Source organism: Sciurus vulgaris (assembly GCF_902686455.1).
Source record: "Sciurus vulgaris genome assembly, chromosome: 14".
Classification (NCBI taxonomy): Eukaryota; Metazoa; Chordata; class Mammalia; order Rodentia; family Sciuridae; genus Sciurus; species Sciurus vulgaris.
The window spans coordinates 77,987,243-77,999,269 of NC_136475.1; the positions used below are offsets into that span (position 1 = coordinate 77,987,243).

At 46.7% G+C, this 12,027-nt stretch overlaps 1 protein-coding gene across 1 annotated transcript in view; it reads right to left on the bottom strand.

Annotated features, from left to right (window-relative positions):
• The window catches only part of DPYSL5 (dihydropyrimidinase like 5), an 86,413-nt gene that overhangs the window by 44,685 nt on the left and 29,701 nt on the right, over positions 1–12,027 (bottom strand). The window contains exon 2 of the mRNA XM_079111236.1: positions 3,391–3,655. Within this exon, the coding sequence (XP_078967362.1) occupies positions 3,391–3,651 (261 nt within the window). The 5' untranslated portion in view covers positions 3,652–3,655. The remainder of the gene's footprint in view (positions 1–3,390; positions 3,656–12,027) is intronic.

Genomic DNA, 12,027 nt, shown 5'->3' on the forward strand with positions numbered 1-12,027 from the left:
GAGGAAACAGGAAGAGAAATGCTGAGCTGTAGGAGCACCCATATGGGAGTGGAGGGGAGGGGGGTGCAAGGGCAGGAATCCCTCCCTGGGAGGCCTGAGGCAGAACTCTGAGCAGGGTCTACTGAAGGGGTCTAGGAGGCCAGCTCAGGGGCTGGGTAACCTACATAGAGGGCAACAGGAAGGCAGGGACATAAGAACACATGCAATCTTGGGGAGGGGTATGGATGTAACAAAGGGTCTATTTAGGTGACACCACCAATCAGGTGACCTGGAGGGGGTCTATAGTCTAAATTCTGTATAGTTAGTGCCTGAAGGGAAGTGGGGGTGCCTGAGGCAGCTCAAATTGCAGAAACTGGGAGGTCTGGGGCCTTTAATCACACAGGATCCTTCAGATGTTCTCTGGAGGGAGCCGACCTCAGTAGATGAGAGTGTGGAAAAGATCAAGAGTTACCTACCACTTTGCACAAAGATGCGAGTGCAGAGCTCTTCATCAGCTCTGAAGAGCTGAAGGCTCTCAGGGGAAAACCTGTCACTCCTGGCTAATGAGGCTCTGGCAGATGACATTGTGGAAAGTAAGACTGAGAAGGCTAGGCTGACCTCCATGAGGCTGGTAGACAGCATAGTGACAGTGTGGCATCTGGCCCTGAACTATAGGTCTCCCAAAAGCAGGGACACTAACTAATTTGTGGTATGAGGCCTGAGCATACTACCCCAGCATAGACTGGTGTCACTATCAGAGGCATGTCAATGTTAAATATTACAAACTGCTGGGAGCGCACGCTGTCACAGTTTGAAAAGCTGTTTGGCAGTATCCACTACAGCTCAATATTTGTGTGCCATATTATGACCTGACAATTCCACTCCTAGAAATATGCCCAACAAATTGTGCATGTTCATGTTTGCCAGAAGTCGTGTACAAAACTGTTCATAGCACAATGTTTGTTATAACCTCAAACCAGCAAGGACCAAATGCTCACTGACAACAGAATGGGTAAATGCTATGTGGCATGTCACACAGTGGAATACTATAAAGCAACAAGAGTGAAAGAACCACAAACAACACACAACGGCATGGGTGAATTTGAGCAAAAGAAGTCAATGTAAAAGCACATCTGGCTTGATTTTATTTTCACAAAGTAAAGATAGTAAAAACCAATCCTACAATGAATATACTAAAAACCCCTGGTTCCTACAATTTAGATGGGCAAATTGTATGATATGTTAATTATATCTCAAGTTGTTATCTTTAAAAAATCTATAGTATTTAAAAAAATACTCTAGTATTCTGACTATAGTCAGAATAGGAGTTACCCTTGATGGGGACAGTGACTAGAAGGGGCTTCTGGGTGCTGGTAACATTTGGTTAATCAACAGGGAGCTGGTTACAAGGGTGTGTTCAGTTGTGATAATTCTGTATACTTAATATCTGTGCACTTCTCCAGATGCATGCTATATTTCAACAAAAATGACCACAAATAAAACAGTCCTGGACTGGCCTGGCCTGGTGCATGGGATGGCAAGCTGGATAGGCTTACTCACTTTAGAAAGGTCCTAATTACCACCTGGGTACCACTCAAGAGGACCCCAAGTTCATGAGGATGGGGTTCCCCATTTCATTAGCAAGACATCACCTGCAGGGTCCAAGGGAGTTCTTAGAGGAGAGAGTAGGAGGATCTGCCTACCCCCGCTCTTCCCTGGGCTGACTAGAGTTGCCTACTCTAGTCTGGTGTGGCCCCAGAGCCAGAGAATATCCTTACTCCAACTAAGGCTGGGTCTGGGCTACTATGACTCCTCACAGCTCAACCTTCCATGGGTCTGCTCCACAGACCTTGGACTGGGAAGAACGTGTCCTCATCTCAGGGAGATTGTTAGGCCATCTGCCTGGGGCAGGTGGGTCCATAGGGGCCAGCCTCTCCTACCCTTGCAGTCCCTGCCAGACTCCTCAAGGGTGGCCTTGAGGGGCCTCATCAGTTGCTGCCTAGCATCAGTAACACCTGAGTCCCCAATAAATGAATTCCAGGGGGAGATCCCTGAGCACAGGGGAAGAGTTCTTGAGAACCCCAAAGAGAGTTCTAGTGGGTTTTGAGGCTATGGGCCTACAAAGGACATAGGACTGCAGCTTGGGGCCAAGAGCTGGTGAATTTCTTTCCCCAGGGAGCATCATAGGCCAAGCCCACTGTAAACAGTCTGTATAAAGAACTGCTGCCAGGGCTGGGGACTTGTGCCCCCTGAGATTCTGATTCAATTCTGTAGTTTAAAACAATCTCCTAGATGAATCTGATGCCTACTGGATGCAGACACCAGATGGACATAGAGCATGTGCTCATTCATTCAGCACATATTCATGGGTAGCCGCCCTAGCTCCAGGTCAGTGCAGGCTCTGGGAAAGCAGACAGATGCAGAGGCCTTGCCCCACATGTGCCCACTGTCTGATGTCCAGAGAGAGGCTAGAACGCAACAGACCATTACAATGAAGAGCGATGACAGCAATGACAGGTATGGAGCCCAGGAAGAGTTAAGAACCCACTTGTGTGGCTACTGGTTCATATGCTTCACAGACCTGAAATTTTGTACATTCAATCCTGTACATTCAGGAATGTACAGTAGCTCGGGCCCAGCTCAGAAAATGTTAACTATTGCTCCTGATAACTCATACTAAAAAGAGAACAACCAGTATTTTTCAGGTTGTTTATGAAACTAACAAGCTAGGAGAGGAAACAGAAAATAACTATGTCTCTTTGACAATTTCTGCTATCATAAACCAGCTAGAGGTGACTTTATAATCTGTTACATTCTGGGGATTCAATTTAGCTTATCATGCATAAACATGTCCACCAAGCCAACTCATCCCTCCTACACAATAATAAACACCAGATGATTCTCTTCTTCCTCTAGATCTGTGTAACATGACATAAAAGTATAAAAATAGCTGGGTGCAGGGGCGCATGCCTGTAATCCCAGCTATTTGGGAGGCTGAAGCAGGAGGACTGAAAGTTCAAGGCCAGCCTCAAACTTAGTGAGACCCTCTGATGAAATAAAAACTTAAAAGGGCTGGGGGGTTGTAGCTCAGTGCTAGAGCACTTGCCTAGCATACATGAGGCCCTGGGTTCAATTCCCAAGTGTTGCAAAAAAAATTTTTTTTAATATATGAAAACAAAATCAGTTCCTGACCTGGCTACATGGGTACTTAATGCAATCAGCAAAACAGGTTTAATTTCTGTCTTTTAAATTGTCTATGCCATGTAACCAGATCCCTTCTAGATGCCATAAAAGCCCCTGGAGACGCCCTTCTTCTGGTAGCAATACAGTGGGAGCTGTATTCACATGCGTCTCATCTAGAGCAACCCCAGAAGCAAGGAGAAAGCCGCTTTTGGCAAACAGGAGCATTACCTTGGTCCCGTGGTAGAAGTCATCCACGCAGGTGGCATTCATGAAGGTCTGGTGGAAGTGGGTGCTAGTGTCGATGCCTCCAGGGATCACCAGTTTCCCGGTGGCGTCGATCACCTTGGCCCCTCCAGGGATCATGAGCTCTCGGCCCACTTGCTGGATGATGCCATTCTCAATGTAGACATCGGCCTCGTGGGTGCAGTCATCATTCACCACCTTGCCTCCCTTGATGAGAACACGCACGCTGGCTGAATTGGCAAGCATGTTCCTGTGGAAGGTGAGAGGGAGACCCGTCAAGGTCAAAGTTCCTTTCACAGTCACTAAGGCCCAACTGTTCCTATCAGAGCCCAACTCTGGTCAAGGTGAGCAGGGATGAGGAGAAAGAGATCCCTGAGCCTCGGAAAACTGGTCCTACAGCCAGCTGGGGTCACCAGACTCCCACTGACCTCATAATGGGACTTAGTGGGAATCATGACACAGTGACAGTAAAGGGGAAGCTGGGGCCCACGAAAATATCACTTTTAACTTCCTGAAATGCTGTGAGTTCTAAAGCACTTTCATATCTATTATCTCATTTAGTTCCCCAATAACTCTAGGAGTTGCCTTTTACAGGTGAGAAAGCTCCAAGTGCTAAGGAATTTATGTTTACCAAGTAGCCAAGTCAACCAACAGGTCTTACATGACCAATGTCTCTGCTATGCCCCATGGTGTCCTGGAGACATCAGAGGCTCCTGGGGTGAGTCTCAGCCAGATTCTCCAACCCTCACAGCTGCCTAATTCATGGCATTCTTGAGATGGATCCTCTTAGTTCACACTCCAGTGTTGGCCCCCAGAAGGCTACCCTCCCACATGGTGCTCCACAGCTGGCTGCATGGTCAGCTCTTCTGAGAGCTGTTGAAAGCACGTGTGGCCAAGCCCCACCCCCAGAGATTTGTGGGTCAAATGAAGCCCACTTTTTTTTTTTTTTTTTTGGTTTGTTTGTTTGTTTTTTGGTACTGGGGATTGAACCCAGGGGCATTTAACCACTGAACCACATCCCCAGCCCTTTTTAAAATTTTAGTTAGACACAGGGTCTCACCAAGTTGCTTAGGGTCTTGCTAAGTTGCTGAGGCTGACTTTGAACTCACAATCCTCCTGCCTTAGCTCCTGAGCTACTGGGATTAGAGATATGCACCACCATGCCCAGCTGAAGCTCACATTTATACATGGCAAACTTCTTATTCTTTAGGACCCAATTCAACTGTTCTTTCTTCTAACTGTTCTTTCCTTGACTCTGTGTCTTCATAGGACTAAGTGCTTCTACAGCTCTGGATTCAGTCCCCACTGAGTGACTGAGGCCCTCAAGGCCAAATGTTATCAGTGATCTTTGCCTTCACCTCTTCACCCCTAGCCTCCCTCAGAGGGCTCTTGAAACTGGTGAATAAAAAAATGGATAACCTCATCTACTTGTTGCACTTTGACACAACCAAAATGCTAAAGCACCTAGTAGGCCAATTCCATATTGGTTTACTGGGCTATTTCTCAACTCTATGTCCAAGATAATGCTCAGATTTTGAATAAGGCAAATTACTGAGAACAGAGTGAAGGGAGCAACATATTATCTCTCATTCTTGTCATTTCATTTTGTCTTCCACCAGGCAAGGGTCCAGGAATGAAGAGGCCTAAGGACCTGTGGAAGGGACTCCTCTTGAAAGGAGACATATCAGCTCTCTGCTCTCTGTCCTTGGCCTGTGTCCTGGACACAGTTGGCTTAAGCAGTTGGCTTATTCTTTGCCAAGTGGGCCAGGCTGGAGCGCATGGAATCTCAACACCAAGAAAGCTTTCAGGGCCCCCCGAGCCTTGAGCACCAGGTGCTCCTATAGTGGCCGGCCCTTGGGGTGCTGCTCAGGGAAGCAAGACAGGTGGCCAGGAGTGATAGCTGTGCCCTGTGAACAACTGCTGTTTGCAAGGTATCATTCTGATCTCTGGGGAGAAGAGACCTGCTCCCTCGTGTGGAAGGGCAGAGAGGCCATGGGAGGAGTCGAGCTGGGAGAGACTAGGGAGGAAGGGGACAGGCCACAGCCACAACTCTATTTATGGTCTGAAGCTGGGCACATTTCAGAGGATTATTTTGTCTCATGATTTGAAAACCAGAGTTTTAATTTCAGAAGCAATAATTTAGAAATGGGTTGGGTTTTCGGGTGCTGGACAAAGCTACTCTGACCAAATTTCTCTCTCTTTCTCTCTCTCTCTCTGAGTCATTCCAAAGCCAAGCTCAGGTGTGACTATGAAAAAAGAGGTCCAAGTTCTCAGTTTGCACTACAAGAGGGGAGTGATGGTGGTGGCCGGGGTTGCTGAAAGACACACACCTGATCCCTGTGCAAACTCAAATCTTTACATTTCCAGAGCAGTTTCAGGGTAAAAGGAACATAGTTATTAAGTCCTTGTTGGAAATGACAACACTGGTTTGCTTCCATGTTCACAGCACATGCCTGGTGCAGAACCAGGAAGTGTGGTATAGCAATGATTGAGCTTTGCTACTCCAAAGTCAAGAGCATCATCTTCAAGACAAACAAGAGCAATGACTCATAGTTAACTAATACTGCACACCCAGCACTATCTGTGCATTTTAAATACACAGCAACCCTACAAAATGGGAACAAGGGGGGCAAGTGTTCACCCCATTTGAGGAAAAGGAAACAGAAATTTGAAAAGTAACAGGAAACAGGAGCCCACGAAGGGTTACACAACTCCAGGAGGGGGTGTGGGCCTCAGACCAGGTCGAAGGGCTGCAAAAGAAGTAGGCAGAGTGGACTCTGCACAGAAGAGGTGTGGGTGATTCTTAGGGGCTTCATAGGTTCCTGTATTTTCAAAAATTGGTACAATAAATTTGTGTTGCCTTTTATTATCTGAGCATTTATGTTAAAGAGCTTTCTTCTTTCTTTCTTTCTTTTTTTTTTTTTAAGTTAAAAAGAAACCAAAAATCCCAGAATGTTAACCTCACCCAGAAGAGGCCTGGCTATCCTGAAGAATAGGGGGGGAGTTTTGGAATCTCCCTGACCAGGGATCCCATTCTCACAGGCTTGGACTAGTCCTAGAAACTCAGGCTGGACTGCACGCCTGGGACTACTGCAGCGGTAACTCATCTCAAAGCAGAGCGACCCTACAAATACCATTAGCTTACGGTTATTAAGCACCTCCTATACAAGGACATGGAGTTTTCGCTATGCCCATTATATGCACGATCTTATTTAATCCTTACAATGCCCCACAGGCACCAAGACACTCCACCTTTACCAAGAGGATGCTGAGGCTTAGGAAAGTTAAGGAAACTTTCTCAAGAAAAAGTTTGTAAGAGTAGAGATCGAAAGCCAGACAGTTATCTTTGGAGCGGTTATGGGCTGAATGTTTGTGTCTCCTTACCTGCAAATTCATACGCTGAAGCCCTAACCTCCAGTACAGTTGGCAATATTTGGGGATGCAGTCTTTAAGGAATTTAAAGTTAAATGAAGTCATAAGGGTGGGGCCCTGATCCGATGGGATTAGTGTCCTTGGAAGAGAAGACATTAGAGTGCTCTCTTTTTCTCCATGAACACGAACAGAAGAAAGGCCACGTGAGGACACAGCCATCTACCAGCCAGGAGGACAGTCCTCACCAGAAATGGGCCCTTAGACTTCCAGCCTTCAGAACTGTGAGAAAATTTTCCGTTAAGCCACCTAGTCTATGGCATTTTGTCATCGCGGCCCTAGCAGATGAACACAAGGTCTACTCTTAGCCTTGAACCATGCTGCCAGTATGGAAGGGGGGTGGCTCAGTCCCCAGATCTTGAGCTGCTCAGGAGAACTACTTCAGTGTAAATCGTAACCCACCCTCGAGGCCTGATTCAACCTGGCCCCGTGAGCTCCACCCTGGCCCCTGGCCCATGACTAGTTACAGGCAGTGATGTGGGCTACTTCATCAGAACTGCCTGTGGGGCTTCAACCTTTCAGGTTCACACAAGCTTTGGGACCCTCCAGGCCTGAGCTGGCTTATTTGGATTAGATCGTAGCACAATTGCTTAACACATTCCCTACCCACGTGCACTCTGACAGTTCATAACGTCATTCCTTTCCACTGGAGACAACTCCGGCAAAAACACGGGCCTGCTCTCTAGAAACTCAGCCTATTGGGGGAGGGAGGCAACTGCTTCACTAAGGGATTGAAGGGTAAGGAGGACACTTCTGGTCTAAGGACCTACACACTAATTTGACAGGTGTTGGTTTACAATGGGGTCTTTCCCTGTGTACCAGGGGTCAGAGCTGGCAAGGGTGAGGCCAGCAGTCCTGTGGTCATCAATACTCTCCCACACATTTCTACATTTCCAAGTTACATAGGTCACTGAGATGCCCAACCCCTTCCCATTCCCACTGTTGACTGTTGATATCATTCTGCCCCTCACCTCCCCCGGACCCTCATTAGCACCTCATCCCTACAGTTTTTCCTGTTAGTCTTTGCTAAACTAAACAAAGAAAATGCCCCTGGCATTTCTCTCTGCAGCGTATGTGTGGCCTGTGCATGGAGTTTGGGGTGTCTGGGTGGGGTGGATACTCTGCACCTCTCAGGAGAGTCCCCCCAAAGGGAAGGATTTAAGGGCAATCATAATATAGGCTCTGAAACACTGAACACCACTGGCTGGCTGTCTCCCTCTGCTCTGATGGAGGCCCTATATCCAGAGAGCACTCTTGTCACTGGTTGTGGTCAGACGGAAACAGAAGCTCTCCAGAAGGTCAGTATCAGATTTACCAATTTATGATGTTTCAAGTCACCAGGTTTATTCCAAAAGGCAGTAAGTGTGAAGACAGAGCCAGCCATCTGGCCCACTGGGTCACTGCATGCTATGACTGCATGCTTATGCGACCCATCCACCAATCCTAATTCCCAGTGTGATGGTTCTCAGGGGCTGGGCCTTTGGGAGTAATTAGATCATGTGGGTGGAGCCTTATGAATAGGATTAGTGCCCTTATTAGAAGAGACAGAAGAGATCTCTCTCTGCCACAGGAGGAAACAAGAGATCTGTCCCCTAGCCAGGCAAAGAACCCTCACCAGGAGCCAAATGACAGGTACTTTGACCTTGTACCTCTCAGCCTTCAAAACTGTGAGGGAATGAATGTCTAGTCTATGCTATTTTTGTTACAGCAGCCAAACAGACCATGATATTACACTGACAGAAATGAACATTATAATCATATCATCATTAAGGAACAACTGGGCCTTAAAATAAATGTCACTTCTGTTAAAGACGTCTGGCTATATCACACATGCCCATATGTTTAACAAAAATTTTGATCATTCAGCTATTTTGTCTATGCAAACAAAAGAATCCAGAACACATGTCTGTTCTCTCAATCAGAAACGATTAAAAATGCCAAATAGTTGAAGCTACAAGAATAAGTCAGAAGCATGAAATTCTAGAACAGCACAGATTCATCCAGTTTACCATCACTTTCCTTCCAGTCCCCATATTTTATCAAGTGACCTTGAACTGAGGGGCCCTCGTCCAGGACTAGCAGTGTGTTAGTATACTGCAGATACAGGGATCTGAATAATTTTACAATTTATTCAGGGAAGCAATGATGCTTTCCACAGCAAGATGGTGGATATTTTTGCTATGCCAAGATTTATCCAACTGTACACAGCTTGCATCCTCCGATTTCCTGATTCTGTGGCGTAGAGTTATTATGTTCCTGAACCAGTTATGGTTTACGGCTATGGCGATGTTTGATGCTGAAACTGGGATTTCTGGGTGGGGACAATACTTTAACCAGGGAGTGAGGGCTTTAATGAGAGAGCGGCACATGTTTAAAATAGTAACACTTTTCGCTATCCAACAACGACCTTGCTGGATGATAAATCCCTGCTCCCCATCTTTTAAAAACAGCCATTGAGCTGTTCCCAGGCGAACAGCACAGGAAGCATCCTGCTGAGCGGACAGTCAAGCTTGTGCCAGCTACCACATGCCTGTCCATGACATGCGAACACCCTGCACTCCTACAAGGCGTACAGTGTGGTTCTGCCAAGGAAATGCCAACCCCATCGCTGCATTTTGGAATTGTCTGCTTCTGTCATCACCTTCCCTGTTTCCTGTGTCTGTGGGGAAGTGTGAGACAAGGGGAGCCTGAACGGTCTGTCCTGCACAGCTGGCCCTGCCAGCAGCTCAGCTGGAGTCTGCACAGACACGCGGAACCAGAAAGGTGCAAAGGGGACCCTTCTTGCAATAAAGACCTTAAAATAAACTTGATGGGTATTGGTTTAAGACATGGATTTCCTCTAACAGGCACGGTTTGACTCACATTCCCTCTTTGGATTGAATCCAGAGAAAAATGTGTGGTTTATATTAACCTGACACTGTGCTGTCAAAAGAACCTGCAAGAGGAGAGAGCTACCCAACTGACGTGACACGAAGGACTTCTGACAGTGAGGTCAACCCTCATGGCCACCTGGATGGCAACTCAAGGGCAGGTGAAGCCAGCACAGGTGGCAGAGGATGCAGGCTGGCTCCAGGCAGATGACACTTCTAAAGGATCAAAAGGCACCCGGCACACTTGTTTGGGAACCCTGACCCACAGCTATTTTCCTTCTGATCAGTGGCTTTCAGCAGCCTTCTCTCTGTTCTAATTTAGAGCCAGCCCTAAGGGGGTGGGGGATGTTGGCACTTGCAGCACCCTAGGGTCACTCAGGAAAGGGATTCTCTTTGAGTTGAAACATGACAGCAAATCAAAGGTTCGATGGATCCCAAAAGCCAAAGAGGAAGTCTGAGATGAGTGGCACACGTTGAGGGTCTAGATTAATACATCAAATTTAAAAAAAAGAGTAAATTGCTTTCTAAACTTAGAAAGCACTAAATAATATTTAACTAATATCAAAGCACAGTGTAATGTTATAATTCTTTATTTTTTTAAAGCCTTCATTTCAATTATTTGCTTTGATGTGGAGCTGAGGATCAAACCCCAGTGCCTCACACATGCCAGGCAAATGCTCCACCACTGAGTAATTAGATCATGTGGGTGCAGTCCTCTTTATTGTTTTGATCAACTACTGGGTAGATTTTATATTTATGAGGCAGGAGGTGTAATTCAGTGGTGGGGCCTGTGTTCAGCACGTGCAAGCCCCTGGGTTCTAACTCTAGAACCAAACACAATTAAACAGAATAGAATAAAATAGTATTCCTGACATCCAAGTAAGGCATACGGAACAATGACACAAAGACCTGCGGACTTAGCACAGCCGTCATCCAAGTCGCCGCACCTTACTCATCCAACCCCATGTCCTCCTTCTCAATTCCCTAGTGCATTTATATGAACTAATGACTGATAACAATCAGGTGACCAGTAACAAAAAATAGATCACAGCTATTTCTGCCCCTATGACCTCCTCTCCCAACAACCTATCTTAGCTGCTCTGTGAGCGAGTTCTTCACTACCCACCTCTCCTATGCCAAAGCAGGCAGAAATCTGAAAACCTATTGAAGGAGCAGGGGAATTTTAGTATTATCCAAATACTCACTGGACCATTCTTCTAGGATGTTCCACATGCAGCAGGAACTCAGCCTGTTCAAAACTAATCCCACTATCAATAATCATGACCCCCAGAAACCTGGAACACTTTCCAGAGTCAACCCAGGACTAGTGGGGAAACCTGGATACCAGGGACTGGGACAGGATGATACACCAACAGGTGGAAGCATAACACATGGACAGAGGCTACAGAGAGAGGCTGTGGCCAACGTTACATCCACCATGAGACACCCTGGGTCCATAAACGTATTTCAATGCCAATGGCTATTCAGGAGTCCTCTTAATGCCCCACCAGATCGTTCTTCATGAACCAGAGGCTGGGCAAGGTCAGACCTACAAGATGGCGTGTGCCATTCTGGGGAAGGACTGGCCCACAGTGTTTGTAATTAGGGACCATAAAGCTTCTGCAACCAGAACACTACCACCACCTTTGTCACCGCTGCAGGGAAGTTAGGAGAAGAGCAAGTTGGTCAGGGGAGGGCAGGATTACAGTTTGGAGCCAGCCTCTTTCAGGACTGTCAGAGGAGAGGGAAGGTAAACATGATCCCAACCTGATCACCTGATCATTCAACACGTAAATGAGGGCTTGCTCCTGAGACAGTTTACAACACAAGCTCAAGGCTGGGGTTGTAGCTCAGTGGTGGAGCACTTGCCTGGCATGTGTGAGGCACTGGGTTCGATTCTCAGCACCACATAAAAAAAAAAAAAAAAAAGGTCCATTGACAACCAAAAAAAAAAAAAAAAAAAAAAAAAAGAACAAGCTTAAGGATGAAGGACTGCTACAAGCCACGCCTGAGAAATGGTGCCTGGCCAGCCCGGCAAGAGTTGAGTGAAACAGCTTCTGGGAAGGGGAATGTAAATGCAAGGGGTTGAGTCCTTCATAGGCTAAGATTCAGTAAGAGGTTTTAATCCCATGGGTTCATCTGGATTGGCCTGGCTCAGCGCGGCAGGGCGTAAAGCGCAAGCACCATCAGTGCGCACAGGACAAAAGCTAAATTCCCAAGGATTAGCTCTGAGAGGGTGGAAAGAAATGGAGCCATAAAGCACTTGTTCAACAAGATTAGCTCAAAGGCGCAGAAGAAAAACCGGCAGTTGTCCCTGTCAGAA